This window comes from Mustela lutreola, chromosome 3 (assembly GCF_030435805.1).
Source record: "Mustela lutreola isolate mMusLut2 chromosome 3, mMusLut2.pri, whole genome shotgun sequence".
Classification (NCBI taxonomy): Eukaryota; Metazoa; Chordata; class Mammalia; order Carnivora; family Mustelidae; genus Mustela; species Mustela lutreola.
In genome coordinates this window covers 136,858,848-136,881,171 of record NC_081292.1, presented here as the reverse complement: position 1 = coordinate 136,881,171, position 22,324 = coordinate 136,858,848, and the positions used below count along the sequence as shown (strand labels likewise).

General features: G+C 37.3%; 1 protein-coding gene across 1 annotated transcript in view; it reads right to left on the bottom strand.

Moving 5' to 3' along the window:
- Positions 1 to 3,753: 3,753 nt before the first annotated feature.
- SESTD1 (SEC14 and spectrin domain containing 1) overlaps positions 3,754 to 22,324 on the bottom strand; it is a 159,617-nt gene continuing 141,046 nt past the window's right edge. Inside the window, exon 19 of the mRNA XM_059166901.1 lies at positions 3,754 to 3,889. Within this exon, the coding sequence (XP_059022884.1) occupies positions 3,872 to 3,889 (18 nt within the window). The 3' untranslated portion in view covers positions 3,754 to 3,871. The remainder of the gene's footprint in view (positions 3,890 to 22,324) is intronic.

Genomic DNA, 22,324 nt, shown 5'->3' with positions numbered 1-22,324 from the left:
TGTGCGTGGTTTAAGATAAGAGTCCAATTTCAATTTTCTGCATCCAGTTATCCAGTTTTCCCAACACCATTTATTGAAAAGACTTATTCTTTCCCTGTTGAGTCTTTTCAGAATTTTGATAGGGATTATATTACACCTATAGATGACTTTGGGTAGTACGAACATTTTAACAATATTCTTCCAATTCATGAACATGGGATATCTCTCCACTTGCTTGTGTCTTCTTCATTGTTTTTCATCAAAGTCTTGTAGTTTTGAGAGTACAGATGTTTCACTTCCTTGGTTAAGATTGTTCCTGTTTTATTGTTTTTGATGCCATTATGAATGGACTTTTCTTTTTTAAATATTTTCTCACTAATGTTTAGAAACACACTGATTTCTGTATGTTGAGCTTACAGACTGCAACTTTACTGAATTCACTGATTAGTTCTTCTTTTCTGATTTGGATACCCTTTGTTTCTTTTAAAGAATTCTCTAGTACTATGTTGAATAATAGTGGTGAGAGTGGGAACTTTGTCTTGTTCCTGATCTTAAAAGAAAAATCTTTCAACCCTTCACTGTTGCATATGTGGGTTTGTCCTGTATGGCCTTTATTATATTCAAGTATTTTCCTTCTCTACCCAATTAATTGAGAGTTTTTATCATGAAAGGATGCTGTATTTTTCCAAATGCCTTTTCTGCATCTATTGAGATGATATCATTTTTATCTTTCATTCTATTAATGCATGTATCACATGTATTGATTTGACATGTTGAGCCCTTCTGGATTCCCAAAAGATAAATCTCACTTGGTCACAATACTCAAAATATGTGATCCTTATAATGTGCTATTGAATTCAGTTTGAGAATATTCTGTTAAAAAATTTTGCATCCGTATTCATCAGGAATATTGGTCTATAGTTTTGTAATCTTTCATATCTGTCTGTGGTATTAGAGAGATGCCAGCCTTAAAGAATGAGTTTGTAACTCTCTTTCCTCACCCTCAACATTTTGAAAGAGTTTAAGAAGGATTGGTGTAAATGATTCCTTAAAAGTTTGGTAGAATTTACCAGTGAAAGCATTTGCTCCTGGATTTTTCCTTGATGGGGGTTTTTGATTACTGATTCAATCTGTTTACTTGTTATTGACTGTTCAGATTTTCTATTTCTTCATAATTCAGTCTTGGTACATTCTGTTTCCAGAAATTTATCCATTACTTCTAGATTAACCTATTTTTGTGTATCTAATTACTCAGAGTAGTCTCTATGATCTTTTGTATATCTGTGGTATCAGTAGTAATGTCTCTTCTTTCACTTGATTTTTTTTTTTTTTTTTTTTTTTAGATTTTATTTATTATTTATTTGACAGAGAGAGAGATCACAAGTAGATGGAGAGGCAGGCAGAGAGAGCGAGAGAGAGAGAGGGAAGCAGGCTCCCTGCTGAGCAGAGAGCCCGATGCGGGACTCGATCCCAGGACCCTGAGATCATGACCTGAGCCGAAGGCAGCGGCTTAACCCACTGAGCCACCCAGGCGCCCCTTTCACTTGATTTTAAGTCTTCTTTTTTGCTTAATCTAGCCAAAGATTTGTCCGTTTTTTAAATCTTTTTTTTTTTTTTTTTTTTTTAAGAGCTCTTAATTTTCCCAATCTTTTCTATTGCTTTCTGGCCTCTATTTCTGTTCTGATCTTTGCTATTTTCTTCTTTCTCTTAACTTTGGGTTTACTTTGTTCTTTTTTTAGTTCCTTAAGTTATAGAGCTTGATTGTTTGAGATCTTTCCTTTCTCTTAATCTTGGCATTTATCACTATAAATGTCCTCTTAGAACTACTTTTGCAGCATTGTATAGATTTCAACATGTTGTGTTTCTGTTTTCATTCGCTTCAGGATATTTTTTCATTTCCGTTTTGATTTCTTCTTTGACTCATTTGGTGTTCAGAAGATTCTTCTTTGTACTTTTAAAATCACTTTTGTCTACCTTGGTTGATAGGTACATGGACAGAATGAGAGGTGATTTGACCAAATCATCAGTAACCAGTGGATTGTGAGTAGATAGGGCTAAGGGTCCAAATAGGCCAGGTCAAATAGGTAGTAGAACATGTAAACAAATAATACTCTTAAACAGAGAATCTGGGTTACTACTGCAATGTGATACCACCCTCTCATAATTGACATCCAGACTAGTTAAGCTTGTGGACATCTGGGTTGTGTAATATTTGGTTAGTTTTCTTAATTTTCTTCTTCATGGCTATCAGGAGGCTTGAGTAAGTAATGTGGCTGAAGCCAAGGTACATTTCCTTCAAAGCCAAGGATACATTAAAATTCATTTCTGAAAGGAAGTTCTTTGGTTTAGAATGTATGTTCCAGGATAAAGAGTAGCATGCATTTTATTTAGAATCTCTCCACAAAATTCTATCTCCTAACTACATTTGGACTTGCAAAATTTGCAGAATAAAACAGAAAGACCAGCTTATGGAGAATTACAAGGTAGAAGTCTGTTTTTGTGCCTTCACATTCTGTTTCCTCCTGGTCTCCTCTGCCAGAGCACACACCACCTGTCACGAGCTCCTTGCCTCAGAGCCAACCATACTTGTCCTTACCTGGATGTTAACCAGCTCCTACCAGGGAGCTGTCTCTACCTAATATTTTAGTTGGTACTGACTTGAAGTGTGGCATCCTCTAGATGATGCTCCATTTAGGACTCTTAACAAGAAGAGATGTTTTTACATTTGGAGAGTAGACCTACAAAAAGCAAACTTGTGGTCTTGTCTACTCTCTTCTCTCCTATCATAATACTTGTAATACTTGACGAAAAGCCCAAAAGAAACAAATGGGTTAAAAACAGAACAGAAATTTGATGGTGATTAGATTCCATGTAAATATTTTTTTTCAACAGGTATTATTGAGCATTTCTGATGTTTTGGGTATGGTTTTAGACACAAGGGAAACATCAGGGAATACACACAGGGTCTTTGTCTTCAAGGACCTTGCAGGCTAAGAAGCTCACAGAGGAAAAATGCAATATACAAAACTGATCATGTGCCAGTTACCCTCCTGAAGATTTGATAATCTCATAAAATTACCAGAAAAACACTCTGAGGTATTCACTATTAATTTCATTTTACTGAGGAATTTGACCTAGATACAGTAGATAACTTATCCAGAATTACAAAGTTAATATGGCTCAACAATACCAACAGAACACCAAAAACAGGACTCTTCATCTCTAGCTCTAGAATGTAGAGCCAAAGCTTGTGTAATTCCAAACTTCTCTCTGCTTTCTATGTCATACTGCCTAAAGCAAATTGAATTATGAACAGATGTAGAATCATAAACAAATTTAGCAAACTGGAAAATTAAACATCTATTAACAATTTTAGGTATGTCTAAGTAGGCTCTACACTTGTGAATTCTCTTGATCATCAATCCAACTATGGAGAGAATTGGTTGTGATTTGGCAGCCAGATCACATTCTTCCCTCTTTTTTTAACTAACTTCTTATCAATTCCTTTTAAAGAATCTTTTTAAATTTTTATCATTACAGTTATACTCTATCCCTTCATCGTGTTTACCCTTATTTTATATATATATATATATATCTTTCTTTCTTTCTTTAAAATTTTGGGAGGCAGTTTCTTCTAACATACCAAAATACACCAGAACTCAAGTGTATGGTTCTGTTCTGTTTGCCAGTCTAATATATACATATATATATATTTTTCTTCTCCTTCTTCTTCCTTTCTTCTTCTTTCTTCTTTTTTCTTCTTCTTCTTCTTCTTCTTCTTCTTCCTTCTTCCTCCTTCCTTCTTCTTCTCCCCCCAGTTTTGGGTCTTTTCTGATTTCATTAGTGTATATTTTTCTGGGGTCATTGCTACCCTTTTAGTATTGTTGTTCTTTCATTCATCTCTTCTTACCTGGATAAAATGACAAGGTGGAAAAATTCACATACAAAAAAAGAACAAGAGGCAGTAGTGGTGGCTAGGGACCTAATCAATACAGACATTAGTAATATGTCAGAACTATAGTTCAAAATGACGATTATAAGATGCTGGCTGGGCTCAAAAAAAGTATGGAAGATATTAGAGAATCTTTCTGGAGAAATTAAATCCCTTTCTGGAGAAATAAAAGAACTAAAATCTAATCAAGGTGAAATAAAAAAGCTACTACTGAGGTATAATAAAAAATGGAGGCTCTTACTGCTAGGATAAATGAGGCAGAGAGAGAATTAGTGATATAGAAGACCAAATGATGGAGAATAAAGAAGCTGAGCAAGAGAGAGGTAAACAAGTACTGGACCATGAGAGGAGAATTCAAGAGATAAGTGATATCATAAGAAGAAATAATATTAGAAAAAAGGGATTCCAGAAGAAGAACAAAGGAAGAGGGGGACAGAAGGTATATTGGAATAAATCATAGCAGAGAATTTCCCTAATTTGAAGGGAACAAGCATCAAAATCCAGGAGGTACAGAGAACCCTCCTCAAAATCAATAAAAATAGGTCCACACCCCATCATCTAATAGTAAAACTTACAAGACTTAGTGACAAAGAGAAAATCCTGAAAGCAGCTAGGGACAAGAGGTTTGTCACATACGATGATACAAATATTAGCAGCAGACCTATTCAGGGAGACCTGACAGGCCAGAAAGGACTAGCATGATATATTCAGAGCACTAAATGAGAAAAAGATGCAGCCAAGAATACTATATCCTGCTAGGCTGCAATTGAGAATAGAAGGAGAGATAAAAAGCTTCTAGGACAGGTATTTTCATGGGGGGGGGGGGACAAGATGGCGGGGAAGTAGGAGGAGGCGCCTTTTAAACCTGTACCCTAAAGTGAGCTGATTACCAACCAAAGAACTCTGATCACCCATGAAATCAGCCTGAGATCAGAATTATACACATCTGGATCTCTACAGGGGCAGAAGACGCCACTGGGCAGGTAAAGCGGAATGGGAACAGTGAACTGATATCGGAAGATAAACAAAAGGGGGAGGGAGCCACCAGAGGCGACCGGTTGGTAAGTAATACCCCAATACTAGCGAGAGTGCCCTGCATCTGGGGACCAGCATTAACTTGGGAGACTGGTTGAAAGCACTTCAAAAAAGCAAAAGAACGTGGGAGGAAATTGTGGGAATCAGGGTGGCTAGGGACAGGGGCTTAAGTCCCCGGTCCCAGGACAGCCTCCCCTGGCAATGAGCCAGAGAGAGTGCGGTGGAGAAACCAGGTGTTGGTCCCTAAGCCACCAGCGCGCCCGAGAATGTGTGGGGACCGGCTCCTGTGAGGGGCTGGGTGCCTCACCAGAGGACAGAACGCCCAAGCCCTGCTATACAGCCTGAGATGTGCGCGCCCCTCATTCTCCCCTGAAAGAGGTACACAAAGGCCGGGCCATTGTTTCAGAGCCTAAGACGCACGCCCCAAATTCTCCCTTGAAAGAGGTGCTTGAAGTCCCAGCCTGGTGCTTTCGGACCTGCGCCCCATTCTCAGAGCCTGAAAAGCGTGCGCGACCCACAGTCTCCCCTGAAATTGGTGCGTGCAAGCCAAGCACTCTTAGACCCAGAAAGACCAGGCACTCCCAGCCCGGGCCAGCGGGAAAATCTCAGTGTTTGATCGCTGCTTGGAACCTCTCTGGCGGTCTGGAGCTGCCTAGACAGCCACTGCTGCCGCGGTTTTGGGTACAAGCAAAAGATCCTGCATCCCCAGGGACCACGACTTGGAACCTGCTCTGCCAGCGGCCAATTGGGAACTTATTTGGGCTCTGCAGCCAGACTGAGGCTTCTCTCTGAAAGGGAGGCCAGGATGCAGTTTGTTTTCCCCTAAAACTACAAAACCCATCAAAAGCGGTCAAGGTGAGAGAAAAAAAAAAAGTGAACAAGTCAGGAAATGACAGATGCTGGCGAGGATGCGGAGAAAGGGGAACCCTCCTACACTGTTGGTGGGAATGCAAGCTGGTGCAACCTCTCTGGAAAACAGCATGGAGGTTCCTCAAAATGTTGAAAATAGAACTGCCCTATGACCCAGCAATTGCACTATTGGGCATTTACCCTAAAGATACAAACGTAGTGATCCAAAGGGGCACGTGTACTCGAATGTTTATAGCAGCAATGTCCTCAATAGCCAAACTATGGAAAGAACCTAGATGTCCATCAACAGATGAATGGATCAAGAAGATGTGGTATATATACACAATGGAATACTATGCAGCCATCAAAAGAAATGAAATCTTGCCATTTGCGACAACATGGATGGAACTAGAGCGTATCATGCTTAGCGAAATAAGTCAGGCGGAGAAAGACAACTATCATATGATCTCCCTGATATGAGGAAGTGGTGATGCAACATGGGGGCTTAAGTGGGTACGAGAAGAATAAATGAAAGAAGATGGGATTGGGAGGGAGACAAACCATAAGTGACTCTTAATCTCACAAAACAAACTGAGGGTTGTTGGGGGGAGGGGGTTTGGGAGAAGGGGGTGGTATTATGGACATTGGGGAGGGTATGTGTTTTGGTGAGTGCTGTGAAGTGTGTAAACCTGGTGATTCACAGACCTGTACCCCTGGGGATAAAAATATATGTTTATAAAAAATAAAAAAAATTATTAAAATTTAAAAAAAAAAAAAAAGTGAACAAACATAAAAACTGCCAGAGAACAAAAACCTGAAAAAAACCAGTTTCCTTAGAGCCCACCCCCTTGAGGAGGGTGGGGGGACTTAACTCAGGGAACCTCATTGACTGAAAACCCACGTGGCAGGCCCCTCCCCCAGAAAACAAACCAAGAAAGGAGAAAAAAAAAAAAAAAAAGAAGACTACAAGAGAACAACCACCACTACTTCATAGGACAACTTTTATTTTTAACTCGTTCCCACTATTCTGGTTCTTTTTTTTTTTTAATAGATAATTTTTTAACCTATTTACCATCACAGTGAGATGTCCAGTACATCAAATTCCATAATAACCTTCTAACCTGAACTTTTTGTACATACACCTGTGTTTTTCTTTTGCATTTCTATTTTTTGATTTTTTTTAATTTTAGTTTAGTCTAGTTTATTCCTTTTTATTTTTACTTTCTAATAGTCATATAGAGTTAAACTTCAAAGTAAACCCCTTTCCCCAATCAATACTACCCCTATAGGTAAACCAATTTTTAATCCCCCTTTATCTAGGAAAGTTGAGTCATTTAACAAAGATACCAAGATACATCCAGGAGGAATCAAAACAACCTTCCTCACCCACACTGAGAATTTATTACCACTCTCCCATCTTTTTCTTCCACCAGTGTTTCTGTGTTTTTGTGTTTGTCCTGATAGTATATAAATCTTATACTTGGGGTTCTTTTTGACGAGGTTCTTCCTTTATTTGCATATATATATTTTTTTCCTCTTGTCATATATTTTTATCAGTCTTTGTGTTTGTCTGTCTTTGATTGTATACTTCATAAATCTTACCTTGGGGCCCATTTGGCTGAACCTTCTCTTTGATCTTCCCTTTCTTTCATCTCTCTCTCTCTCTCTCTTTTTTTTTTCTTTTTTTCTTTTTCTTTTCTTTTGTCTCTCGTATGGGTGGGGAATCCTGATTGCTCAGAAGTGTTCCAGGGTGCACCTTGACTGCACCATGGTCGATACATCAAGCTACATGTGTTCAGTCATCTCTCACGAAAATGATTAGGAGGAGAAATGCCCAACAGAAGAAAAATACAGAGGAGGGACCTTCAGCAACAGAGCTAATGGCTACCAACATAGACAATATGTCTGAAAGAGAATTCAGGCTAACAATTATCCAGGCAATAGCTAGGTTGGAAAAAGCCATGGACGACCAAACGGAATTGATTAGGGCCGAACTGAAAGCGACCAGACAGGATGTTCACAATGTTAGGGCTGAGCTGAAAGCTACCAGGGATGAGCTTCACAATGCTCTCAATGAGTTCCAATCTAATCTAAACTCTCTCAAAGCTAGGGTAACTGAGACAGAAGATAGAATTAGTGATCTGGAGGACAAACAGATAAAAAGAAAGGATCAGGAGGAAGCCTGGAGCAAACAGCTTAGAAACCACGAAAACAGAATCAGGGAAATAAATGATGCCATGAAACGTTCCAACATCAGAATTATTGGAATCCCTGAAGGGGAGGAGAAAGAAAGAAGTCTAGAAGATATAGTGGAACAAGTTCTTCATGAAAATTTTCCCAATCTCATGAATGGAACCAGCGTTCATGTACTAGAGGCTGAAAGGACTCCACCCAAGATTATACATTCCAAAAAAATATCACGACACCTGATAGTCAAATTGAGGAATCATAATTGTAGGTATAATCTCTTGAAAGATGCTAGGACAAAGAGGCTCCTTAGTTACAAAGTAAAACCCATCAGAATAACGTCAGACCTCTTCACAGACCCTGGCAAGCCAGAAAGGGCTAGCAAGATATATTCAGGGCATTAATGAGAAGAACATGCAGCCAAGAATACTTTATCCAGCAAGACTGACATTCAAAATGGATGGAGAGATAAAGAGTTTCCAAGACCGACAAGGCTTAAAAGACTATGCAACCACCAAGCTGACACTGCAGGAAATATTAAGGGGGGGTTCTATAAAAGAGGAAAAATCCTAAGAATAGCATTGAACAGAAATATAGAGACAATCTACAGAAAGAAAGACTTCAAAGGTAACATGATGTCAATAAAAATGTATCTATCAATAATCACTCTCAATGTGAATGGCCTAAATGCGCCCATAAAATGGCACAGGGTTGCAGACTGGATAAAACTACAGGACCCATCCATATGTTGTCTACAAGAGACCGATTTTGAACCTAAAGATACAACCAGACTGAAAGTGAAGGGATGGAGAAGCATCTTTCATGCCAATGGGCCTCAAAAGAAGGCTGGGGTAGTGATTCTCATATCAGATAAATTAGATTTTAAATTAAAGACCATAGTCAGAGATATAGAAGGACACTACATCATTCTTAAAGGGACTATCCACCAAGATGATCTAACAATTGTAAATATCTATGCCCCCAATATGGGAGCAGCCAATTACATAAGAAAACTGTTAATCAAGATAAAGAATCATATCCATATGAATGCATTAATAGTAGGAGATCTTAACACTCCTCTCTCAGAAATAGACAGATCATCAAAGCAGAAAATTAATTAAGAAACAAGAGCATTGATTGACACATTGGACCAGATGGACCTCATAGATATATACAGAACATTCCACCCTAAAACAACAGAATACTCATTCTTCTCAAGTGCACATGGAACCTTCTCATGAATAGACCACATACTGGGGCACAAATCAGGACTCAACCGACACCAAAAGACTGAGATTATTCCCTGCATATTCTCAGATCACAATACCTTGAAACTGGAGCTCAATCACAAGGAAAAGTTCCGAAGGAACTCAAACACCTGGAAGCTAAAGACCACCTTGCTTAAGAATGCTTGGATCAACCAGGAGATAAAAGAAGAACTGAAACAATTCATGGAAACCAATGAGAATGAAGACACTTCAGTTCAAAATCTATGGGATACAGCAAAAGCTGTCCTAAGGGGGAAATACATAGCCATCCAAGCCTCTCTCAAAAAAAATTGAAAAATCCAGAACACAGCAGCTATCTCTACACCTTAAAGAACTGGAGAATCAATAACAAATCAAACCAACTCCACACATAAGAAGGGAAATAATCAAGATTAGAGCTGAGATCAATGAGGTAGAAACCAGAAATACAGTAGAATGTATCAATGAAACTAGAAGCTTGTTTTTTGAAAGAATCAATAAGATCGAAAAACCATTGGCCACACTAATCCAAAAGAAAAGAGAGAAAGCCCAAATTCATAAAATTATGAATGAAAAGGGAGAGATCACAACTAACACCAAGGAAGTAGAAACAATCATCAGAAGTTATTATCAAGTTATATGCCAATAAGCTAAGCAACCTAGATGAAATGGATGCATTCCTGGAAAACTATAAACTCCCAAAATTGAATCAGGAAGAAATTGACAACCTGAATAGACCGATATCTAGTAACGAGATTGAAGCAGTGATCAAAAACCTCCCAAAAAACAAGAGCCCAGGACCTGACGGATTCCCTGGGGAATTCTACCAAACTTTCAAAGAAGAAATAACACCTATTCTCCTGAAATGTTTCAAAAAATTGAAGCAGAAGGAAAACTTCCAGACTCTTTCTATGAAGCCAGCATTACCCTGATCCCCAAACCAGGCAAAGACCCTATCAAAAAGGAGAATTTTAGACCAATATCATTGATGAATATGGATGCTGATTCTCAACAAGATCCTAGCAAACAGGATCCAACAGCACATTAAGAAGATTATCTACCATGACTAGGTGGGATTCATCCCTGGGCTCCAAGGATGGTTCAACATTCGCAAATCAATCAATGTGATAGAACAAATTAATATGAGAAGAGAAAAGAACCACATGGTCCTCTCAATTGATGCAGAAAAAGCATTTGACAAAATCCAGCATCCATTCCTGATTAAAACACTTCAAAGTATAGGGATAGAGGGAACATTCCTGAAATTCATCAAATCTATCTATGAAAGACCCAAAGCAAATATCATCCTCAACGGGAAAAAGCTTGCAGCCTTCCCATTCAGGAACACGACAAGGATGCCCACTCTCACCACTCTTGTTCAACATAATATTAGAAGTCCTAGCAACAGCAATCAGACAACAAAGAGAAATAAAAGGTATCCAAATTGGCAGTGAAGAAGTCAAACTCTCTCTCTTTGCAGATGACATGATTCTTTATGTGGAAAACCCAAAAGACTCCACCCCCAAACTACTAGAACTCATACAGCAATTCAGCAACGTAGCAGGATACAAAGTGAATGTACAGAAATCAGTGGCCTTCTTATACACTAACAATGAAAATACAGAAAGGGAAATTAGAGAATCGATTCCACTTACTATAGCACCAAGAACCATAAGATACCTGGGAATAAACCTAACCAAAGAGGTAAGGATCTGTATTCGAGGAACTACAGGACACTCATGAAAGAAATTGAAGAAGACACAAAAAGATGGAAGACCATTCCATGCTCTTGGATCGGAAGAATAAACATTGTTAAAATGTCTATACTGCCTAGAGCAATCTATACTTTTAATGCCATTCCGATCAAAATTCCACTGGTATTTTTCAAATAGCTGGAGCAAATAATCCAAAAATTTGTATGGAATCAGAAGAGACCCCGAATCGCTAAAGAAATATTTAAAAACAAAAATAAAACAGGGGGCATCACGCTACCTGATTTCAAGATTTACTACAAAGCTGTGATCACCAAGACAGCATGGTACTGGCATAAAAATAGACACATAGACCAGTGGAACAGAGTAGAGAGCCCAGATATGGACCCTCAACTCTATGGGCTAATAATCTTTGACAAAATGGGAAAAAATATACAGTGGAAAAAGGACAGTCTCTTCAATAAATGGTGCTGGGAAAACTGGACAGCTATATGTAGAAGAATGAAACTCAACCATTCTTTTACACCATACACAAAGATAAACTCAAAATGGATAAAAGACCTCAACGTGAGACAAGAATCCATCAGAATCCTAGAGGAGAACATAGGCAGTAATCTCTTTGATATCAGTCACAGCAACTTCTTTCAAGATATGTTGCCAAAGGCAAAGGAAACAAAAGCAAAAATAAACTTTTGGGACTTCATCAAAATCAAAAGCTTCTGCACAGCAAAGGAAACAGTCAAGAAAACAAAGAGGCAACCCACGGAATGGGAGAAGATATTTGCAAATGACAGTACAGACAAAAGGTTGATATCCAGGATCTATAAAGAACTTCTCAAACTCAACACACACAAAACAGATAATCATATCAAAAAATGGGCAGAAGATTTGAACAGACACTTCTCCCATGAAGACATACAAATGGCTATCAGACACATGAAAAAATGTTCATCATCACTAGCCCTCAGGCAGATTCAAATTAAAACCACATTGAGATATCACCTTACACCAGTTAGAATGGCCAAAATTAGCAAGACAGGAAACAACATGTGTTGGAGGGGATGTGGAGAAAGGGGAACCCTCTTAAACTGTTGGTGGGAATGCAAGTTGGTGCAGCCTCCTTGGAGAACAGTGTGGAGTTTCCTCAAGAAATTAAAAATAGAGCTTCCCTATGACCCTGCAATTGCACTACTGGGTATTTACCCCAAAGATACAGATGTCGTGAAAAGAAGGGCCATCTGTACCCCAATGTTTATAGCAGCAATGGCCACGGTCGCTGAACTGTGGAAAGAACCAAGATGCCCTTCAACAGACGAATGGATAAGGAAGATGTGGTCCATATACACTATGGAGTATTATGCCTCCATCAGAAAGGACGAACACCCAACTTTTGTAGCAACATGGACGGGACTGGAAGAGATTATGCTGAGTGAAATAAGTCAAGCAGAGAGAGTCAATTATCATATGGTTTCACTTATTTGTGGAGCATAACAAATAGCATGGAGGACATGGGGAGTTAGAGAGGAGAAGGGAGTTGAGGGAAATTGGAAGGGGAGGTGAACCATGAGAGACTATGGACTCTGAAAAACAATCTGAGGGTTTTGAAGTGGTGGGGGGTGGGAGGTTGGGGTACCAGGTGGTGGGTATTACAGAGGACATGGATTTCATGGAGCACTGGGTGTGGTGCAAAAATAATGAATACTGTTATGCTGAAAATAAATAAAAAATAAATTAAAAAAAAAAAAAGCTTCTAGGACAAACAAAAACTAAAAGAATTTGCAAACACCAAACCAGCCCTACAGGAAATATTGAAAGTGGTCTTCTAAGCAAAGAGAGAGTCTAAAAGCAACAGACCAGAAAGGAAGAGAGGCAATATTCAGTAACAGGCACCTTACAGGCAATACAATGGCACTAAATTGATATCTTTCAATAGTTAATCCTGAATGTAAATGGGCTAAATACCTCAATCAAAAGACACAGGTATCAAAATGGATTAAAAAAACAAGGCCCATCAATATGCTATCTACAAGAAACTCATTGTAGTCCCAAGGACACATCCAGATTTAAAGTGAGGGAGTGGAAAACAATTTACCATGCTAATGGACATCAAAAGAAGGCTGGGGTGGTAATCCTTACATCAGATAAATTAGATTTTAAGCCAACGACTATAATAAGATATGAGGAAGGACACTATATCATACTTAAAGGGTCTGTCTAACAAGAAGATCTAATCATTTTAAATATCTATGCCCGTAACATGTGAGCAGCCAACTATATAAACCAATTAATAACAAAAAAATCAAAGAAACAGATCACCAATAATACAATAATAGTAGGGGATTTTATCACCCCCTCACTGACATGGGCAGATCATCTAAGCAAAAGATCAACAAAGAAATAAAGGCATTAATGACACACTGGACCAGATGGACGTCAAGATATATTTAGAACATTGCATCCCAAAACAAAGAATACACATTCTTCTCTAGTGCACATTTCCGTTCTCCAGAACAGATCACATCCTGGGTCACAAATCAGGTCTCAACTAGTACCAAAAGATTGGGATCTTTCCCTGCATGTTTTCAGACCACCATGGTCTGAAACTAGAACTCAACCACAGGAGGAAAGTTGGAAAGAACTCAAATACATGGAGACTAAAGAGCATCCTACTAAAGAATGAATGAATCAATCAGGAAATTAAAGAATTAAGAAAATTCATGGAAACAAATGAAAATGAAAACACAACTGTTCAAAATCTTTGGAACACAACAAAGGCAGTCCTGAGAGGAAAGCATATAGCCATACAAGCCTAGCCTCAGCAACCAGACAACAAAAAGAAATAAAAGCATCTGAATTGGCAAAGAAGAAGTCAAACTTTCATTCTTTGCAGATGATCTGATACTTTACATGAAAAACCCCTAAGACTCCACTCCAAAACTGCTAGAACTCATACAGGAATATAAAATGTGTCAGGATATAAAATCAATGCCCAGAAATCAGTTGTGTTTCTATGCACCAACAGCAAGACGGAAGAAAGAGAACTTATGGAGTCCATCCCACTTACAATTGCACCCCAAACCATAAGATACCTAGGAATAAACCTAACGAAAGAGGCAAAGAATCTGTACTCAGAAACTATAAATACTCATGAAAGAAATGGACGAAAACACAAAGAAATGGGAAAATGTTCCATGCTCATGGATTGGAAGAAAAAACATTGTGAAAATGTCTATGCTACCTAAAGCAATCTACACATTTAATGCAATCCATATCAAAATACCATCAATTTTTTCAAAGAAATGGAACAAATAATCCTAAAATTTATATGGAACCAGAAAAGACCTCAAATAGCCAGAGGAATGTTGTAAGAGAAAGTCAAAGTTGGTGGCATCACAATTCCAGACTTCAAGCTCTATTACAAAGCTGTCATCATGAAGACAGCATGGCATTGGCATAAAAACAGGTACATAGATCAATGGAACAGAATAGAGAGCCCAGAAATAGAACCTCAACTCTATGGTCAACTAATCTTCGACAAAGCAGGAAAGAATGTCCAATGGAAAAAAGGCAGTCTCTTCAAAAAATTGTGTTGGGAAAACTGGACATTCACATGCAGAAGAATGAAACTGGACCATTTCCTTACACCACACACAAAAATAGACTCAAAATGGATGAAAGATCTTAACGTGAGACAGGAATCCATCAAAATGCTTGAGGAGAACACAGGCAGCAACCTCTTTGACCTCACCCACAGCAACTTCTTCCTAGAAACATCACCAAAGGCAAGGGAAGCAAGGGCAAAAATGAACTATTGGGACTTCGTCAAAATCTAAAGCTTTTGCACAGCAAAGGAAACATCAAAAAACCAAAAGACAACTGACAGGAATGGGAGAAGATATTTGCAAATGACCTATCAGATAAATGGCTATTATCCAAAATCTATAAAGAACTTACCAAACTCAATGCCCAAAGAACAAATAATCCAATCAAGAAATGGGCAGAGGACATGAACAGACATTTCTGTAAAGAAGACACCCAGATGGCCAACAGACATAAGTACTCAACATCACTGGCATCAGGGAAATACAAATCAAAGCCACATGAGATACCACTTCACACCAGTCAAAATAGCTAAAATTAACAAATCAGGAAATGACAGATGTTGGCAAGGATGCAGAGTAAGGAGAGACCTCCTACACTATTGGTGGGAATGTAAGCTGGTGCAGCCACTCTGGAGAAGAGTATGGAGGTTCCTCAAAAATTTGAAAATAGAGCTACCCTAGACCCAGCAAACACACTCCTGGGTATTTACCCTAAAGATGCAAATGTGGTGATCAAAACAGGCATGTGGACCTGAATGTTTATAGCAGCAATGTCCACAGTAGCCAATGTATGGAACGAAACTATATGTCCAACAGATGAATGGATAAAGAAGATGTGGTATACACACACACACACACACACACACACACACACACACACACACACACTGGAGCACTATGCAGTCATCAGAAAAACAAAATCTTGCCATTTACAACGACATGGATGGAACTAGAGGGTATCATGCTAAGTGAAATAAGTCAATCAGAGAAAGACAATTATCATATGATCTCTTCGATATGAGGAGTTTAAGAGGCAGAGTGGGGGGTCGTGGAGGTAGAGGGGAAATATACCTAAGCTTCTGGAAAGCAATTCAGTTATATCTATCAAAAGCCTTAAAATGTGGATAAATTCCAATCTAATATTTCCTACTTCAGCAATCAATCTTAAGAACAGATGCTGTCACAATTAAGTACAAAGATGTTCATATTAGCATTGCTTATCACAGCATTAGGAAAGACCAAAAAGAAGGAATTGAATGAAATGTTTTGCCTAATAGTTAAATTATGATATCTACATATTGAATATTAACACAGTCACTGGCTTACACTAAAGAAAAAAAATATTTAATAAAGGGAAAATTTTACGATACAATGACCATAAAAATTGGGAAATAAAGTTGAATATTAAGATAATCTTGTTAGGTAAAATACAAATGAAATGCATCAAATATTAACTATATTTTCTGTGTTGATGAATTATGGACAGTTTTTGCTTTATGCATTTTTCTCTATTTACTAGGGTACTTTTAAAAACAATAGCTGTACTTCTTTCTGAAGTTTAAAAAGAATTTTTTTTTTGAAAGAGGGAGAGAGAGAGAGAGGCAGAGGGAGAGGGAGAGAATCTTAAGAAGGCTCCACGTCCAGTATAGAATCTGACATTGGGCTCAGTCTCACAACCCTGGGATCATGGGCTGAGTCAAAATCAAGAATCAGATGTTTAAATGACTGAGCCTCCCAGAAACATAATTTAAATAATAAAGCAAAAAGCACAGTGGACCACAATCATCACTCAGTCATGAGATAGTGGAAATTTCAGTTCAGGCTTCACTGTTCTGAGTTTACTAAACTTTAACCACATATGGAATGTGCTTATATTCCTGAACCTGTTAATTTCATAAATATATTTGGTTTCTGTGGCCCCTGAGGTATGTAACGTATTTCCCAAAATGCCACCACTGCATTATTTTATTTAAATTACAGAAATCAGATAATTTGAAAGATGATCAGATAATGACTTTGAAAGGTTCATATACTAAATTTTTTATAAAAGATATCTTAGAATCTTGCAATCCAAAGTGGTCTATAGACTGGTGTTAGCATCAACATCTGGAAACTTATTGGAAATGCAGAACCTCACTTCCTACCCAACTTACTGAATCAGAATTTGCACTTTAATAACATCTCCAGTTAATTTATGGGCATAGTCAGATTTAATAATTACTGATCTAGAACACATATTTTAGTTCAAACTACATGTCTACAACGTAACTATGTTCCTCCCTTGAAGTTAAATCTATGTTCATGTCCTAAGCACCAAAGAGATATCTCTGGTTTACCAGCTCTAAACATTTTTTTAGGACAAATGTGGATGCCTGGGTGCCTGGGTGGCTCAGTTGGTTAAGTGCTGGACTTTTGATTTAAGCTCAGGTTATGATCTCAGGGTCATGAGATTGAGCCCCATGTAAGGCTCTCTGCTTGGTGTGGAGTCTTGTCTCTGCTCTTCCCCTTGCTCTCTCTCTCTCTCTCTCAAATAAATAAATAAAATCTTAAAAACAAAAATAAAAACAAAAGCAGTTTCCAACTACTGAATGAAATAGGTTCTAAAAATCTATTGGTAGGTAAGTCAATTGTTTACAACTTGCAACATACAGTAATATTATTAATACTAACTATATGTCTAGGTCACCCTACAGAGTAGCTTGCTTAACCCACAAGTAACTAAAGCGGATCAAATTGCATTTTAATCATTGTTTTTGATGGGAAAATTTGTTCCCAGTCCTAGCATAAGAGTCTAAGAAAGCCTGGTCCTGCCATCAATACAGCACTTCCGTATAGCTGCAACTATGTAGACAACTGGTAGAGCTAATAGTCTAATTCAGAGAGTGTTGTAGATACAATAAATTGGATAGAAAGACAGAATGCTAGGTGTTGCTATGGACTCATTCATGTTGTCTCCCAGTCTTCATTTTTACTAAGAACAGACATTGGCAAGATTACTTATCTTCAGGGGTTTGGAGGAACCCTCATCCTGGGACTGAGGGAATTAACCTTTGCAAACAGGCATGGCTTCATTAGCACCAACTGGTAACAAAGGATTTATAACTGAACTATCCATTAAGAGTATCTTCTTTGCTTCTCCACTCTTAAAGTGCAGTTTTGTCCTACACAAAATAATGCTTGAAATAGACCTGAAGAGAGGGATATTAGCAAATTTCAGTGCACATTGTTTTCATGAGGTATTTAAACCATGATGTTATAGTCTCCATATTTCAGACACTTATGACTTCAATTGAGATTTACTTTCTATAACAGTTTAAAAATAAAAAAGGTACATTGATTTATACTTTTAAAATTGTATTGCCCCAGATTTTCTTATATATTATTTCACCTTGAGAATTCTTGTTGCAACAGGTATTTCAGGATAAGAATATACTTGGTAAGCATTTTATACTTACAAGTGTTTTTAGAACACTGATTTTAATAGAAAATTTAGAAAATAAACATAAGAAAATTACAATGATCTATTAATTCTCTATCTCAAAGGTAACTTACTAAAGTTCTGCAAATAGCTATTTTTATCTTTAAAAATGGGTCATACTATTCCTATGGTTTTGAAAACGTTTTTTCACTCAACAATGCATCATGAATATCTTTTTAGTAGACTTCTACCAACTTCAATAAATAAAGTTCTATAACATTTTCAATGGTATAGTATTCTTACAGAATATCTTTTTAAAACATTTGGGTTATTTTCAAATTTTTGTTCTTATAAACATTGAAAACTAAATCTTTTCAAGACTAGACCCTTTTTGTTAAATAATCAAAGTAAAGTGGAAGATAAACTCCCTATGACGTGTTGTAGTGCGAGGCTATTTAATAAGGGAGTATGACTTGTTAACCACTACATTTTATTTAATAATGGTCACAAATGAGCTTTTATGCTTATTGTTCACTTCTTTTCCAGTTTTTCCACTTTTTTGTTGTTGTTGTTGTTGTTAGATGCCTTTTGTCTCCTATATCAAGGTTAATTCTTTTCCTTCTGGACCTGGCAAAAACTGGGGAATTTCTTGTGCACATATTGATTTTCACATAAGAGTTTATGATTATGGGGGCACCTGGGCGGCTCAACTAGTTAAGCGTAGGGCTTCAGTTCGTGTCATGATCCCAAGTTTTGAGACTGAGCCCGGTATCAGGCTCCCTGCATAGTGGAGAGCCTGCTTCTCCCTCTGCTACTCTCCCTGCTTGTTCTCCCTGTGTCAAATATATATATATTTTCAAAAAAGGGTTTATGATTATCAGAATACTTTTGGGTAGACTTTAAACATTATATGGAATAGCTTTGTGGATACACTAAGTCTCTAATGGGAAATCTAAAGATGTGGGTGAAAAGTGCAACTAGTAAAATGAAAATATCTATTAAAAATAAAGGTACATTCTTTTTTATATACATATTTTGATCTTATGTTGAACTGTCACCCAAATGTACTTAACTTCATTGGACAAGATATAAGGCTCACCAATTTCCAAACTTTGGCAATTTCCAATTCTAAATTCCTGGCAGCCATTCTGGAGCTGATATTATTTATAGCATAGTATGATTAATTTTTTTATTTTAAATATAGATAAATTTGTTCCAATATGCTTTCCCCAGTCCAAATACATATTCACCTTTTAAGTCTTAATAATCAGCTTCTAGGTAGGGAAAAGAGGAATTTAACCACTACCTATTGTGGTAAGAACCTAACAATTTCACACAATGTAAGATTTAAAGAAAACCCTGAATTTCTGTGCCAAACCTGTGGGTGAGATGAGGGGCTGTTGACAGAGAATGAGAAGCACAAGGGAAGGGGTATTTAGCCTCTGTCTTCTATGACTCCAGATTTCAGAATAAAGAGGTCACATTTTGCTTTAATCATTTTAGAAAACAATGTTAGAATAAATTTAAAGCTTTAGAGAACATAATTCAAATAGATTCAAAAATACAGAACTCATCAGATTATGTTATAGAAACCAATATGAATGAATTCTCCCTAGATTTTATGAACGATCTTTATTAACAGAAACCAAAATTATTGTCCAAAGTGATAACATATCAATGAAATACATATCAAAATATACTGCCATTATTAATAGTTTTTAACATCTTTATTGCATTTACAATGTGTGGAACATTATAGGGATTTACAATAGAGGCCAAATATCCCAGCCCTTAAAAATTGAATAGGAAAGATTGGATGAACCATACATAAGTATCTTTGAACATAAGCATTAGAAACATACATATGATCATAATTTCACAGGCTTATACAAGTAATTGCTGTATGTAATATAACAGGCAGGAAGGGTAAAACACAGTGAATAAGAAAGTCACTGGGGTGTGAAATAACTATAACTAGGTGGTACTAAACAAAAAGACAACACAGGAAATGTGATTTGTAAAGGCTAAAATGTCCTGCAAAAACATAGCTATCCTCTATCACAACTGTGAGGTAGAATTCTTCCCACCCCGTTTTCTGGTTTCTTGACCACTAGTTAGGGGCCTTTCCCATCCAGATGGCGCTCTCTCACATTGCTGTACTCAGGACAGACTAGTAGCACACATTTTTCACTACCCCTTCTACCTCAATTGAACAGAAGTAATCTTTTGTTTAATTGGTCTTCCTTCACCTACTGAAAACGGGTGGCAAGTTAGTAAGATAAACCAGTGCTGTTTCTTCTAGCTAAGATATCACCATGCTTGGGAAATGCTTTAATCCTTCAAGAAGTGAAACTAATGCTAAAATTTCAGGTATAGGAACCTGTTGGGTGCTGTTTAGGGCAGACAGGTATTTCTTTCCTCAAAGAACACCAACTGCCAAGCGTTAATGCCATTTCTATCACAAACCCACTTCTAATATTTCAAATATGAATCATAAAAATAGTTTACACCTTTCTACACATCCAAAATATAGTGAAAATCCAGGACACAGTATAACCACATTGGGAAAAGTATAGCCGTTTCTTTTAAAACTACCCTATGACACAGAAACTCTAATCCTAGGTACTCACCCAAGAGAAACAAAAGCTTATCTTTACATAAGACTTACATTAAGAATAATCATAGCAGCTTTATTTATAACTACTAATGCTGGAAACAGCCCAGGTATTCATAAATAGAAAAATGGATAAATTGCAATATAGTCATACAATGGAATACTACTCAGCAATAAAAAGTAATGAACTACTGAAACAACTAACAATGTGGATATATTTTCAAACCATGGCAAGGGAAGAGGCTTCTAGAAAGAGTACATGCTGTGTGGCCCTATTTACATAAAGGTCTAGAAGAGAGAAATTTGATTCGTGGTAGACAAAAGAACAGTGGTTGCCTTTGGGAGGGTGGAGTGGGGTCAAGGATTGACTAGAAAGGATCAGAGGGGAATTTTCTGATTATATATTTTTATAGCACTGTATACATTGTCCAAAACTAAGAGATGCGCACTTAAGATTTATGCACTTCATTGTATGCTAATTTTACATAAAAAAAAAAAAGTGGTTAAGCACATACTGAGCTCTAGAGTTAATGATATGTATGCTGAAGTTATTAGTAGGAAGAGTGAAGATGCCTGCACTTGGATGAACTGTAGGATGGAGATGATAATGCAAGCATAGTTAATGCTAACTAGTGTCCGGGTGGCTGATACACTGTAAAATTTTAATTTTGTATGTTTGCAAGATTTCATAAAATGTTGGAAGAAAAATTCCACGGTGCAACACTTACCAAGTAATGCCACTGAGAATTACATTATTGATCTCATGGCAAGATAATCATCAAATTCTTCCAATCAGTGTTAACGTAGAAATTTAAGAGCTTGTTTTAGATATTCCTGAGTGTGAGGTGACAAGTCAGCTCTCAAATCTATACTGGCTCAAAACTATCAGTTACATTTTGATATATATATATATATGTCATTTATTCTCAATAAATTTGTTGGCTGTGTAGACTAATGTAAGAGTTAAGGTGAAGAAACATTCTTAAGAGAAAAATCAAGCTCAGAAATTTTTACCCGACTTCTAAACTAAAAAAGAACTATGGCAACTATAATAAAAGATGTGTAGACCCAAAACACAGTGTAAGGTTTGATCATACAGACAGGCCCCTATGTTTTGAGTGGAAGGACATCTGAATTATCCTGTCTCTCAAAGGAGGGACTCATTTGGGGATGCCCTGAAGTGATGGCATATAACTTATAAATATTTCTAAGGCGACACCTTTAGAGTCACTAAGACTGGCTTCAGACTTCATTAGCCTTTTGTCAGAAGTAGTTTTCCACATGCCTGACTTAAAACCCATTAACAATACTGTGCTTATTATTTAGTGGCTGCTAGCTATCTTTAGGTGTTTGCTAAGAATTTCTATAGAACTGTATAAGGAATACACACACACACACACACACACACACACACACACACACACACCACCCCCCCCCCCCAAGGGTTCTCTAACAAAAATAACCAAATAATCTTGGTTCTCTAAGTGCTTCATGTTCTAGTCCAGGCTCTGCTTTTCTTGAAACACATGGACTAGTGCTGTCAAGCTTTCAAGTTTGCTTTAAAATACTGCAGTCATGTTATTCAGGATCATATCTACGAATCTTTTTAGTCTTAAAACCTTCCCCTGCATTTATGCTATTTCATGGAGCATCCCTAGTTCTAGCAGTCAATGACAGGACTAGTCTTTTTCATTAACACGGCTCAAATTTATCAAGATTGCTCTTTTCT